The sequence below is a fragment of the Arvicola amphibius genome, chromosome 7, assembly GCF_903992535.2.
Source record: "Arvicola amphibius chromosome 7, mArvAmp1.2, whole genome shotgun sequence".
Lineage (NCBI taxonomy): Eukaryota > Metazoa > Chordata > Mammalia > Rodentia > Cricetidae > Arvicola > Arvicola amphibius.
The window spans coordinates 94,421,219-94,436,510 of NC_052053.1; the positions used below are offsets into that span (position 1 = coordinate 94,421,219).

The following is a 15,292-nucleotide window of genomic DNA, read 5'->3' on the forward strand; positions in this document are numbered from 1 at the left end:
ACAAGAAACCTAAAAAATTCCTTGAAAAGGCATATTGGGGGGGGGCATAAGCGTAGTGTACGATGTTTGCCTAAGGCACAAGTGGGGGAGGGGTACTAGACATATACTCACTCATTTACAGAATTCCAGAGTAGCAAACAAAGCAAATATGCTAAATAGAATTTTTAAATTAAATTATGTTGGCTGTATTTCCCAATACCATCCCTCCTCCTCCTTCTCCACTCATTTAACCCCAGATTTTTGCCCAGCCAAACTATGACCCAGACTGTATTATTTTATAGTCACACCAGCTGACTCAGTCTGTGGGACTTCCAAGAGGGCAAATGAAAGAGTCAGTTACATGGGATTTCTGTTTTGCTCTCTTTCAGATGCGATAGCTGGAGTCCCTTTAGGATAAAGCCACACACTAAGAAAGTACAGCAGAAAAGACAGAAACCTTAGTTTTTTAATGACACCATGAAGCTCAACAACCTACCTTGACTTATCTTCTTCCAGTCTTCCCTCTTGTTTAAAAACAAAACAAGACAAAGTAACACACAAGAAATTTAGGTTGTCTACAATTTGAGATTGTACAATACTCCAGCAAAGAAAACTGAAGTTTTATACCTCATCTCCTGGCTCCATCCTAAATTGTATTTTGTTAGTAACAAGGGCTTATACGTCTGATATTCTTTGGCTCTTTTGTGTCAGTTTTTTTTTTTTTTTCAAAATGCTTAACTTTTTTTCCCCAGATCCCAATGGTCCCTTCCTGAACAGCTTCCTTGCCGTCTCTGAGGGCCATCATCGCACCCTTCAGTGTTTTCTGGGGGCTGCTTTCAGGTTTTAGGGAAAAATTTTCCATGTGGTCATTTGAGCTTTCACAGTCTGGCTCCTCGTTGCTTTTCTCGACATACTTTCTAATCCTTCCCAGTCTGAAGTACACTCACTCCACCTACACGAAAATGCCATCAGTACTACTTCAAACTTCGCCTCTCTCAAGAGTTGTTCCTGACTTCTTTACCTCCCTGTTTCCTCCTTTGGAACCTGCAAAACACATTCTCAGGAAGAGAGCATGGGTATGAGATAACCAGGGTGTGAAAAAGGCAGAGGAAACAGAGCTAGAAGGCCAAGCTAAAGATTTCTGTTGTTTCTAAGAACAACAGAGAACCACTGGGGGCTGTGCAAAGGGAATGGGGTCACCTGTCGACTTGTGTTTCAGAAATATTCTAACTGTAGAATGTGGCAGATATTGGAGAAAAGATCGATTCTACAGCTAATTTGGCTGGAAGAAGGGAAGAATATCCAAAATAAGGAATCCATGATAGAGCTTGTTATCAATGAACAAGTTGAAACTCAATATTCTGGAGGAAAATGACGGTTACTGAGATGAATGTATGTTTGTTGTAGGGAAAAATAGCAAAGTGTTAAAAAAGCTGGTGTTCAGAATTTAGTGCTAATGTTTTATCAAGATGCAATGGCATCATGCAATGGATAGTGGTTTTAACAGGAGAAAACTGATGTTACACAACCCCTAGGATACCCCCACACCTAGAAGAAGAGTTTCAGGAAATAACGACCACTGAGGGTGGGAGAATGAGTCTCCCCCAGGGATGAGCCCCTAAATGGTTATTCAGTACCAAGTGATCAGCTCTAAAAACATCCATATAAGCAACAATGAATGTACTCAGCAGGTTGTTTTTACATGCACAACAATAAAGAAACACACACAACAATAATAAAGAAAGAGACCATGAAATTGAGAGGGAGGAGGACATAAAGGATTGGAGGGAGAATGATATATTTTAATAAAATTTTCAAATGGAAAAAAATCCAACATTTTTAGGATTAACCAAAAAGTCAACGTGGAAAGATAGTTTTTCTGAGATATGATGGCTGTGCAGAACCATTTTTTTAATTTTTAAAAAATATTTATTTATTTTATTATATAAACAATATTCTGTCTGTGTGTATGTCTGCAGGCCAGAAGAGGGCACCAGACCTCATTACAGATGGTTGTGAGCCACCACGTGGTTGCTGGGAATTGAACTCAGGACCTTTGGAAGAGCAGGCAATGCTCTTAACCTCTGAGCCATCTCTCCAGCCCCAATTTTTAATTTTTTTTTTTTTAGGAGAATCATGGCTTATTTTTTAAGAGAACTATTTAAAGGTAAAATGTCACGGTGTTTAAATTTTATTTCCAAATGATTGAGGAGGGGAAGAATACACTGATATGCACAAAGAGGTGGTTCACTGGGTGTTTATGTTTTCTTATAACATAACTGAAGGTAAATAAATCCTAATACATTTCTTCAGGGCTTCTCTCTTGACTTATTTGTTATACTGACATTAACTCATTTGTTTGATAATTAAAAAATAATTTTTTTCGAGACAGGGTTTCTCAGTAGCTATGGAGCCAGTCCTGGAACTCGGTCTATAGACCAGGCTGGCCTTAAACTCACAGAGATCTTACTGCCTCTGCCTCCTGAGTGCTGGGATCAAAGACGTGCGCCACCACCGCCAAGTGAAAAAAAAATTTTTAATTGTTCTTTAAATCCAAGAATTCTAGGATTTTAAAAACACCAGCCAAGTGGTAGTAGCCCATGCCTGGCAGAGGCAGAGGCAGAAGCAGATCTCGGAGTTGGAGGTCAGTTTAGTCTACAGAGCAAGTTCCAGGACAGTCAGGGCTATACAGAGAGAGTAAAACCCTGTCTTGAAAAGCTAAACAAACAAACATGAAGATTCACTCAAGAACTATCTCTTCTACAGTAGTCTGCAGATCAATACCATAGCTGTAGCTTTAGTGTCAAGCCTGGCTACTCTTGTATGCTATCCCCCACCTGACTGAGGAGGCTGCCTGTCCACTCCCAAGCTGGAGACACATGACTGAACCTTGTTAACATCTGTACTTGTTAAACTTAATACAAGGCTAAGGGAAGAGCCCACTCAGAGAACAGTAGCACTCACACTAGCATTGAAATACCTTAAAGTATGTTGTTCTTTTAAAACATTTTTCTTCAGCTCATGAGTCCATATCTAATTAAGTCCTTGTTTTCCTGAATTTGACAGCTGACAGCAGCAAAGAGCAGACACTTCCTCTGCATCCTTGTGTAGCTATGTACTTTCCCAACATCAAACTATTTTCTGGTAAGAAATTTTCTTACTAATAACAAGCTTCTTAACCTAAGCAATTGCAAAGCCTATTTCCATCAGACTTATCTGGTTTCTGGGAAGAACTCAATTCCGTATCTCCATGAATTTTCCCACTCCCATCCACTGGTAGATGACTGTGATCAGCTGTGGTCGAAAACAGACTACAAGCAGAAAGAAGAACTCAGAGGTGTGGAGGAATCAGCTGGCGGACTCCCATTCCGTGTGGACTTGTGGCTGACTAGAAGGTGAGACTCACCACACATCTGTTTGTACCTCCGCTCGCTGGCTATGTAAAATACCTCACAGAAGGCTCAGTGTATGCAAGGAGTTCTGACTTAAGGGTCTGCTTAAATATCAAGTCTACTGGAAGGAAAACATTTGGTCTGTGCTTCCACCTATTTAAACAAAAGTTCTCTTAATTTTAAGTTTCTTTCCAAACTGTGTTACAAAAAGAAAACACTAAAGAGGTTCTAAAGCTCAACCCTCAACACCCACCCTTTATGAGACAGTGTCTCATTAAGCAGCCTGAGTTCGTCTGGAATTTGCTATTTAGACCAGGCTAGCTCTAAGACACAGATCTGCCCACCTCTACCTCCCAAGAGCTGGAATTGAAGGTGTATATCATCACTCCCTGCCAAGCTCTAAAAATGCCTCCTTAAAGGCAGGTGTATTGAGAAACTTTCTCTAGGCCTGCCTTTCTGTAGGGAATGGCTGCCACAAACCACTTTATGTAACTGGGGAATAGTTGAGAAGACATGGCAGAGACAGTCTTCATCTTACCTTTAACTAGAAATGCATGTTCTGAAAAGGAAACTGCACCTTAGAATGCTAAGAAGAAGAAAATGGGGACAGGGAAGCTTCCTTATCAATAGTGATAGGAAAGGGAAGGCATGTGAAAGGTGTTGTATAAAAGGAAGTTAGAAAGGCTTCTTCACATTTAATGTGAAATTCATACCTATCTAAGAAGTTGTGTCTTCATTTAGGGAATGAACATTACTCGTCTATGTTCCATTTTCAGCACAGTCTTATCCTAGGGAGTCATTTGACCACAACAAGCAAGCAAATGAGAGGCCAAGGTCCAGCATCAATTCCTATCCAAGCATCCCCACCTAATCTAGCAAGCTAATGCAAATCAAACAAACACTTCAGTGCTGCTGGTAGTGAAGCCTGTACCTTTCCCAAGAGAGGCCTGTAAAACAGGACAGTCACTGACAGCAGTACAATTACTGACACAGATACAGACTTTATGGACATGTTTATCTCCGCTGTAAATCCACACTCTCTCTCCACTCCGATTCACGAGTCATAAAGAAATTGCAGATAATGAAAAAGTTGGGGAAATTTACAGCATGTCGGAAACCTCAGACAGCCAGAAGAAATTAAAGAGCTGACTAGGGATAAATCACACAGGTACAATTAAAACTTCCCATATACCTCTTCATTTCCAAACTGAGGCACAATCCAATGGAGCTGATGAAAAGTTGAGGTCATGACTCCTCAGGCTGCAATCATTTCTTAACTAACTGCATGTTAAAAATTAGCTAATTCATAGGTCATGTGTAAACACAGATTTCTTGCTGCTCTTCTGATTTCCTCTTCTCTCCACTAGAAGCACCCACAGAGCAATTCTGTCTGTAAACAGGCCAAATTGCAAGAAGCAATAAATGGAAATGTGATGTCCCCTCTCCTACTGCCATCTCTGTAGGTACAGGACATCTTTTACCACCATGACCATGGACTGAGCATTAAAATGAGAAAGTGGAGCTACAATGAGTGAATAAAATTGGAGGTTTCTTGTTCCTCAATAAATAACCACTCTGAAGTTTTCATTTTATCTCTTTTCAACACTCTAAAGGGGATTTTAAAGGACTGTTATGTTAGATACTAGAATAAGAATCACTTTTGGTGATACTTGTTTTTCAACAGTGGACGAGTTAATGGTTCAGTTATACAACCATCTTTGCACGTGCTGATTAATATGCAACTCTTATTTCAATAGTAAATCAGAAAATGTCCAAAGAAGTAATGCCTATTCCTTAAACAATGAGGCTTAAAGAGAAGACCACAAGAGCTGACATTGTGGTCCTGTTATTCTCAAAGGCCTTTTATAAAATCCTGAATGAGGGGAAAAGGAGAATTCTATCACATGTACTCTCTCTTCACCTTCCCCAACTTACTGAGATGCAACAGTGGCCTTTAAAAATACTAGGATCTCTATTAAAAGCAGAAATAAGAACATAGATTTTTGCCAGCTCACTTCTATATAACCAAACAAAAACAAGACTGTCAATGAGGTCAGATGCAAGTCAATACTAAGCACTATGCATCTGTAAAGGACAAAGCTCCCAGCCAAATTAGCTCTAATATGATTTGAAATTAGGAGCCCTATCAATAAATAAAGGCTTTTTCAAAAAAGATTTGGAGGATGCAATCGACATGGCTTCGATTTTGTTCCAATGTGACCCCCTGATGATTTCAAGTCCATTTTACACTTCAGAGAACCCAAATGTCATTTTCATTTTATATATTAAGATTTTATTCTCTAGAGTAAAAATAGTTCTAAGAAACTGTTACTAGTTTCAACCCACACAATCATCACCAGAAAAACTTAGGTCCTATCTAGTAGATGGATCTTAACTCTATTTATTCAGTAAGTACAAGGCATGATCTCTGAGCTGTTCATGTTTTTAATGAAAAGTACCTTAAGCTTCTAAGTGTCATAAGCATCAATCAGTATCTAGGATCAACAGCAACTGTTAAATAGAAGCAGTTTTATTTACAAGCTTCAAGAAGCAAATCATATTTTATCAAATGAGTATTAGAGTGAAGCCAAGAAACATAAGCTCTGTTTCTCTGCTGACAGGGAAGGCTCCCCAGAATCAGAATCAGAAGAGCTGGAGTCTAATCCTAGATTTACAGGTAACTACTTGACTCTGGGCAAATCAGTTAAACCTCCTTATTGATTTGTTTGTTTATTTAGAAATAGGATCTCATGTATCCCCAAGCTGACTTCAAATTCACTGTGTAACTTCTGATCCTCCAGTTACTCTACCCAAAAGTGCTGGACTACAGCATGTCCCACCACCACTGGTTTACATGGTGCAAGGGATCAAATCCAGGGCTTTTGTGCACACTGGGCAAGCACTCTTACCAGAGTGACACCTCCAGCCGCTATGTCTACAAATTTTAAATGTACATTTAATTTGATCTAAGAAAGGATGATTGTTGCAGCATGACTTACATTAATGAGTGCTAACAATGACCCAGATGAAATCATCACTCCAATAAACTGCTGTTCTGGAGGCTTTTCACAGCACCTTACATCAAGAAAACATGTTAGAGAATAGGAATAGCTTAAAAGCGGACATATAAAAATCATATATATCTGCATAATCACATGTATGTGTGTACACACATGCATCTTTCAATATGATATCACTTACAAGGTATGTTTAGAGGGTTTGGCAAGATGTTTACCAAAATGTTAACAGTGATTGTTTCAGTATGGTCTAATTTTAGTTTTCTTTCTATTTTCTAATATTCTCTCTCCCTCTCACCTCTCTCCAGTATCCTCTTAATCCTGCCATTTCCCCAGGAGGCACTACCCTTGGTCCTAAGGTGTCAGGTACTAGTCCCTCCAGCCCTTACACACAGCTCCCCACATGAGTGTGCAGAGCAGTCCGTGATGGCCTCCACAAGGGAGCCCACCTGCCTGGCATTCTGTCCCTGGAACTCTAGCTCCTCAGCTGCTCTACAATCAGCTGTTTCTTAAGACAGGGAGACAGCTGGTCTCTGCCTGCAGGTCTTCTCCTGACACCACTGACTGGAAACTCGCAGAGCAGTACGCTGCAGCAACCAAATGCTGCCTTATGTTCAGTGTTATGAACACATTTTTTCTTGTATATTTGTCATTAAAAATTTATCTCTGGCCGGTGGCGCATGCCTTTAATCCCAGCACTTGGGAGGCAAGGGCAGGTGGATCTCTGTGAGTTCGAGGCCAGCCTGGGCTACAAGAGCTAGTTCCAGGACAGGCACCAAAGCTACAGAGAAACCTTGTCTCAAAAAACCAATAATAATAATAATTAATAATAATAATAATAATAATAATAATAATAATAATAATAATAAATTTATCTCTGTCAAGAAGATGACTCTAGTCCCTGATAGACCATTTGGTCTTTCTGCCACTTGCTAACATGCCCAGCAGAGAAATCCAGAAGCCATGCTTGACAGTTTTCTCCCTCATCTCTCAAAGAAAATCCATCAAGACTTGTCCTTGCCCTACAACTTTCTCAACTTAATTACCGCTCTCCATGTCCATTAACAGCACACTAGTTCAGGTCTTGGCTTCTGCAATGACATTAGTTAGCCCAGTTTCTCTCTGGTCTTCTCTGAAATAATAGTAGCAGTAGTAGTATGTTTACACATGATGTATATGTGAGTAGTGCCCGGCACATGTGTAGGTCGATTCTCCTCTACCTTTAGGCAGGTTCCAGGGATTGGACTAAGGTCAAGAGGCTCGTGAAGCAAGCACCTTTACCCACTGAGCCGTATCACCCACTTTCCCGCCCTCCTCCTAAACATTTCTACACAACAGATCTGGCTTGCCACAGCAAGAGTCAATTTTAATGGGTGACAGGCTTCCTGGATGTCTCACATGTGGCTTTAATTAGAGCCCATGAGTAGACGGAATCTATATTTGTTTTCTGGCTTCTATGTCCACGTATTCTATATTCTACTAGATAGCCTCTGCACATATTTGTAGTTATAACTAAGTTACCCCACATTTCTCAGAGATTGTTCTTTCCTAATATTTACTCAAACTTTAAACACAGAAGTTCTTTTTCTTTTTTTTTTTTTTTTTTTGAGACAGGGTTTCTCTGTAGTTTTGGAGCCTGTCCTGGAACTGGCCCTTGTAGACCAGGCTGTCCTTGAACTCACAGAGATCCTCCTGCCTCTGCCTCCCAAGTGCTGGGATTAAAGGCGTGCACCACCACCGCCTGGCCCTAGAAGTTCTTTTTCTTGAGATGTTCTTTTTCTCACATAGCACAGGCTGGCCTTGAACTCACAAAGTAGCCAAGAATGACCCTGAACTCGATTCTCCATCCACTTCCCAAGTACTGGGATTATAAGTACCTAAGAGTTATTATTCATTCTTCCTAGAACTCTCCAGCCCCAATTCATATAACCAGCCACCAAGACTTTGCAGTCCACCACCCAGATTTCTAGACCTCAGCCCTGATTTTCAAATTCTATTCCCATTATCACCCCCTCCTATTCTGCCACTTACAAATTTACCACTATAAAATATTAAGTATGGTTTGGATTTTTATTGCTATATCTTTTTTTTTTTTGAACTGGAATCTCACTATGTAGTCCAGGCTGTGCTAGAATTCACAGAGATCTGCCTGACTCTGTCTCCCGAGTGCTGGCACATACAACTATGCCTATATATACTGAGATTCTCATAATGAAGTTGTTCAGACACCAGAGACTGCAGTCTCACCCACTCTATAGTCCTTACTGTGGGCGGTACTTCACCTGGCTGACACTATTTCCAAGTGAGTTTTCTCCCTTATATCATAATCAAGCCATCACCTCTCTCATTAACCCTAGTTTCTTCAGAAGCACTTCTATTTATTTATTTTAAAAAATGTTTTAAAATGTGCATGTTTGCCTTTGTGTATGTATGTATGTGTAGCGCACACATGCTTGGTGTCTGAGGAAGTCAAAAGGAGGTACTAATCCCCTGGAACTTGAGTTCTAGACAGTTATGAGCTGGAAGGTGGGTGCAAGGCACTGAATCCAGGCCCTCTGCAAGAGTAAAGAGCACTCTTTACAACTAAGCCATCTTTCCAGCCACATTTACTTATTTATTTGTTGTATATGTGTGTATGTGCTTGTCTGTATGTCAGATGACATCAGACCCTCCAAACTTGAGATTATAGGCAGTTGTGTGTCACCTGACATGGGTACTAAGAACTGAACCTAGGTCCCCTACAAGAGCAGCAAGTGCTCTTTACTGCTGAGCCATCTCTCTAGTCCCAAAGGGCACTTTTTAAAAAAATTTATTCTTTGTGTCTTTCACATCATGCATCTCTATTCATTTCCTGTCCCTGTGTATCTGCCCTCTGCCCTTGCAGGAACCCCCCCCCCCCATAAAATTTGAGATAAAAAAGAAAAAAGAAAAATGGGGCGGGGGGGGGTGGATCTCATCATGGAATCTGTAGGGTGACTTAGTAAGAAAACTCTTTTATCCATATATCTTTACTTGCAAGTATTCATTACAAAAAGTCACTGGTCTGGTTTGAGGGCTCTGGGTTCTGCTACACTATCAATTCTGGGTCCTCACTGGGACTCCTCTTGGTTATCCTGCTGTTGTCCTGTTGTGGAGATCCTGTAGCTTTGGGTCTGCAGGACCTGTCCCTTCATGTGTTCCAGCAGATCACAGATGGGGTGGATGTTGGGGTGAGCCAACCCATCATCCTGGTTCTGGACCTGAGTAGTTACAGGTTTGGTCAGTCTGCCAGCTCCCAAGAGGCATTTCTCAAACTATACTTTAAAGAAGCAATTTCTAGAAGATGCTCATTATAGTAAGATAGTTCACCTTCATAAGCTTTCTTTAACTTAAACAAATACATTCTTTTTAATATATGTAATTCCTTGCAATTGACCTCCCAAGAATCTCTTATTGGGCTGGGCATGGTAAATTAGTACCCAGGAGACTGAGGCAGGACTGTTGCATGAGTTCAAGTTCCGGGTCAGCCTGGTTGACAATCCAAGAGCCTATCTCACTATCTCACTCTCCCTTTATTTCCTCTCCCCAAGAAAGAATCTCAGGTTGTAGAGGCATCTTAGTGTAGTGCTTGCCTACCGAAAGTATGAGGTTCTGGGTTCCATTCAGCCCCAGCACTGTAAGCAAACAACAAAATGTCCACAAGGATATCAGCTGTTATACAGACATGTCCTACATTCATGAAGTAGGGACTTAAAATTCATCACTTACATTTTTTTTTTCCTGAGACAGTTTCACTATGTGGTTCTGGACATCCCAGAACTCATTTTGTAGACCAGGCTGGACTCAAATTCACAGGGATTTGCCTCCTAAATGCTGAGATTAAAGGCCTGCACCACTAAGCCAAGCTGCTCCCATTTCTAATTAGTTATAATGTCTTCATTTCTACAAAGGTCCTGGAACTGGAAAAGAAAACTGCAGGACGCTGAGACCGTGAATAGTGCCGAGATGACTTCCAAAACCTCCCACAAAGACAGGCTTAAAGCATCCACACAGCCTGTGCATTTCCTTCTGCATGCTGCTTTCCTTGCTAGTTGGTTCATTCATTTTCACAGTCCAGCACTCAGGAGGAGGAGGCAGGTGGGTCTCTTGGAGTTTGAGGCCAGCCTGATCTACATAGGGAGTTCCAGGGCAGGTAGGGCTATAAAACAAAACAAAATGCTTAAGAAGCCAGACACATAAAAAAGACATCATTTGTCATTCCATCATAAGTTCAAAATTACCAAAATTCTTCTGAGACTGTATGACTCACAAGTACTGCTTAGCTTTGGGGAAGGGGTCAGACAAGTACTGGGATGGGCTTTGTGTGCTGTGAAAGTTCTATATCTTAAATCTGTTCTGGGCAACAGTTATGAGGTTGTTTATATTATAAAAACTGGGATAAATATACTACAATGTTTATTTCTATTTATATATATTATATTCAATTTTATTAAAAAAAGATGAGACAGGGCCTCAAGTACCCTAGGCTGGCCTCAGACTACATAGGCAAGAATAACCTTGAACTCCCTCCTGCCTCTACTTCCTAACTGCTGAGAACACAGGTGTGAGCCATTGTGTCCAGTTTTATATGGAGCTGGAGATCAAACCTAGGGCCTCAAGTATGTTTGCCAAGGCATTCTATCAACTGAGCCTCAGCTCCACCCCTCTAGAGTTTCTGTTTGGAGGCCAGAGGTCAATTTAGGTGTTGTTCCTCAGGAGCTATCAAGCTTGTTTTTGAGATAGGGTCTTTTACTCGCCTGGATCCTACTTGAATCTGTCAAGTAGGATGGGCTGACCGGCCAGCAAGTCCAGGGATCCTCGTGTTCTTACCTCCTCAGCACTGGCTTTTGTAAAATATGCATTCTGGGAACTGAACTCTGGTCCTCATTCATGCCTGGCAAGAACTTCACTAACTAAGCTATTGAGAAATCAAGCTAAGACTTGATTAAAGAACAAAAAAAAGGGAAATAGTAGAATATTTTTATATCAGAAATATCACTATAGCTCTGTTTTCTCTTTCAATATCTGAAACAGATTTGAAACTGTCCTCTTGAAGGACAGCCTACCATACACCCAGTCTTAAATTTAACCTCTTAGAACAGGCGACCAAATGCTTTATTTTTCTAATCAAGAGATTTCTCTAGTTATATGAAAAAGTATCCTTTAACAAACTATTAACGTAGATTTAATGGTTGGAGACTCTTCATTTATGTATGTTAAAGCCATTACTTCCCTAGTACCACAGTGCAGTACTTTGTATTCATTTATAAATTCTCATGCAGCGTCACTCCTTTCCAGATTATATTTCAACACAAAACAGTAGATAAAACAAAGCTACTGCTCTTTAATCTGAAACAGTAAATACTGTTAAATTGAACTCTCTAGAGCATCAATAACAAAAACTTATAAAAGACAAGTAAAACAGAATGTGTTCACTTATTTCCCCATGCACACAGTCATTCCTAGATTCAAAGCCTAGGAAGGATGCAACTTCCATGAACCCTATTGGAATTAGTGTAAAAAAATAAAAGTCTGGTAAATCTTACCTGCTGTATCTCTCAAACAAACGGCTGCAGTTTCACTTCAGACTGCAGGCGTTCTAAGTGGCTCTTTGCTTCCTCTATAGTTAATACTAAGTGTTTAATTTTCTAACTACAGGCAAAACAGCCTGAAATAAAGTTTGACAAAACTGCCCAATGTTTGTTTAATACAAGATGTTTTTAAAAATGTTTTTTAAAACGTATTTCTTTTTATATCTTAAAATGTTTGCATGCGTACATGTATGTGCACCACATGCATAACTGGGGCCAAGGAGGACAAAAGAGGGCATCGAATCCTCTGGAAAGCATGTTACAGGTGAGCTGCCATGTGAGTGCTGGGAAGCGAGCCTAGGTCCTCTACAAAAGCAGCAGGGGCTCTTAGCTGCAACCATCTCTCCAGCCCTCCTTGGGTTATTGAGATAGCTGTCTTGTTATGTAACAAGTCTGCTTTTCAACTCACGATCTTCCTCCCTTAATCTCCCGAGTGCTAGAATGACAAGAGTGGGCCACCATGGCTGGCACAAAAGGTGCCAACCAAATCACCTTGTGCCCTTGACTAACAGCTTAGCACTTCTTTCTCTCCCGAACCTCTACTTCTGCAAGGACACACCAAAGTTGGAAAAAGAAGTCCTATTCACTTTTTAACCTCACTAGTCGTGAAAACTGACCCGCTGTTTTTAACTGACAGACTGACTCCTCCTTAAGAAACAGTCTCTCAAAGAGTTAAAAGCTTCTCAGGAAAACAGGGGTGCATCTTTTTTTTTTTAATATTTATTTATTATGTATACAATATTCTGTGTCTGTGTGTATGTCTGCAGGCCAGAAGAGGGCACCAGACCTCATTACAGATGGTTGTGAGCCACCACGTGGTTGCTGGGAATTGAACTCAGGACCTTCGGAAGAGCAGGCAATGCTCTTAACCGCTGAGCCATCTCTCCAGCCCAGGGGGTGCATCTTTTAAATAATTCCAATTATTTCTAAAATAGTATTGATTTTCCCTCATTTTTTAAAAGTATTTTTTTCTATATAAAATCAGTTGTAATATAAATATATTTGCATTTCCTTCCTGGCATTTAACTATGTTCCTATTCTTAAAAACTAAAAATAAAATGCTGATTTTATGATCTCTTTTTTTTGTTGTTGTTGTTGTTTTGGGGGTTGTTTGGTTTTTTTTTTGTTTGTTTGTTTTTTGTTTTTTGTTTTTCTTTTTTTTTTTTTATTGTTTTTTTTTTAATATTTATTTATTTATTATGTATACAACAGACCCCATTATGGATGGTTGTAAGCCACCATGTGGTTGCTGGGAATTGAACTCAGGGCCTTTGGGAAAACAGGCAATGCTCTTAACCTCTGAGCCATCTCTCCAGCCCCCTGTTTTTTGTTTTTCGAGACAGGGTTTCTCTGTAGCTTTTGGAGCCTGTCCTGGAACTAGCTCTTGTAGCCCAGGCTGGCCTCGAACTCACAGAGATCTGCCTGCGTCTGCCTCCCTGGTGCTGGGATTAAAGGCGTGCGCCACCACCACCCAGCATGATCTCCTTTTTTAAAAAATCATTTTACTTATTAGGCAAGCTGTGGTATCACACATCTTAATCTTAGCACTTGGGACAGAAGTAGGAGGATCTCTTTGAGTTAATGGCCTGCTCATGATCTACATAGGGAGTTCCAGGCCAGTTAGGGCTACATAGGAAGGCCCTGCCTAAGATTTTACACACACACACACACACACACACACACACACACACATTTATTTCTGTTGTGTGTGTGCACATGCCAATGTGCGTTCCAGGGATCAACCTCAGGTTGTCCGGCAGCAAGCATAGTTACCCACTGAGTCCCCTCACTGACCGATACTCTGATTTTTTTATCCTCAGTACAGTCCTTACATGTGAGTATTTTCTCACATGTAAGAGATTACTTGGTTATCCCTCTGGTTTTCATGGACCTATTTGGTCTTTCTGTGATTACAGCTCTGGGGACTGAACTCAGGGCCTCATATTCTAGCACTGAGATAAATCACATGCACATACACTAGTTCCTCTAAATATACATCTTCTTATCTAGCATATACTCTGTAGAATTATACAAAATGATACTTTAAAAGCAATCTTATCCTAATTGATTTATGTCCTGTCTTCTTTCCTCTATCCTGTCCCTCCTTCCCAAATCACAAGAGAGTAAAATACCAGAAGCATTTTATGGCAAAATCCTCTTTGTGAGTAAAACCATTTCAGAGGCAATGTTGGGTTTATGAAATAAATTGACTAATGGATAAAAGATATGAATGCTTATAAGCCTTAAAGGTAATTTAAGGATTTGTATATCCTAATTTGTTAGTCAAGGGAAAAATGAGAAATACCAACATGTTTTATTTCCCATTACCATAATACATTTTTAAACAAAATACTTAAAAGCTAAATTGACAATTTCTAATTATGAGAAATAACCTTGATCCTTTCAAAGTGCAGATTCTAGATTTTATGCTTTTTTATTTATCTAAACAGCATGCTCTGATAATGAATCCTGCAAGATGTTATGGAATGCATAAAACAAGACAGAAGGCTAAATTTTGAATGGTATTTGAAAAAGCAAATAGCAGTAGTTTTTACAGTGCTTTTGAATCAAGTTTCCTGAATTTATATTTTTAAGTTATAATAATTTATCCTTTTTTCCCTCTAAGACAGGGTCACATACAGCCCAGGCTGACCTGAAACTCAATAGAGTAGAATCTGCCCTTGAACTCCTGATCTTCCTGCTTCCTCCTTTTGAGTCTTAGAGATGTACACTATCATGTCCAGATCTAAATTTATATTTTCTTGACTCTGCAGCCTTAAATGTAGATACGATCAATATATAGGAAAATGAAATTCACTTTCCTTTTTCATTCAGTGAAGCTTCCTGTAGTAACTTCCACAATTGCCCTCTTCTCTCTGAAACGATTACTTCTTTGTATTTTTTTTTCTTTTTTTTTAGTTTTTCGAGACAGGGTTTCTCTGTGTAGCTTTGGAACCTATCCTGAAACTTGCTCTGTAGACCAGGCTGGCCTTGAACTCACAGAGATCCACCCACCTCTGCCTCCCTAATGCTGGGATTAAAGGTGTGCATCACTACCGCCCAGCACTCTTTGTATTCTTAAAGAATTTATTTCTCTATGGTCCATTAAGAGTTACTTATCATCTTTCCCTTTCCTCATAGATTTTAATGTGCATAATGAAGTCATATATTTTACTCAGCTTCATATACTTGAGAGAGCCCTGTGTGAAGCAGATAAATGGCTGCTGAATGGGACACATTTCTTTCTTTCTCTTCTTATCTGATTGTTCAAAATGACTTAATGTCTGGAAGCTTT

At 40.0% G+C, this 15,292-nt stretch overlaps 1 protein-coding gene across 3 annotated transcripts in view; it reads right to left on the reverse strand.

The window, feature by feature from the left end:
* Nucleotides 1-15,292, reverse strand: part of Lin52 (lin-52 DREAM MuvB core complex component) — an 82,312-nt gene that overhangs the window by 47,081 nt on the left and 19,939 nt on the right. Inside the window, exon 6 of one of the 3 annotated variants that reach the window (XM_038336546.1) lies at nt 6,380-6,446. The exons of the other annotated variants lie outside the window; for them this stretch is intronic. Coding sequence (XP_038192474.1) covers nt 6,406-6,446 — 41 coding nt within the window. The 3' untranslated portion in view covers nt 6,380-6,405. Of the gene's footprint in view, nt 1-6,379; nt 6,447-15,292 lie in introns of those variants that run through there. 3 annotated transcript variants of the gene reach the window in all.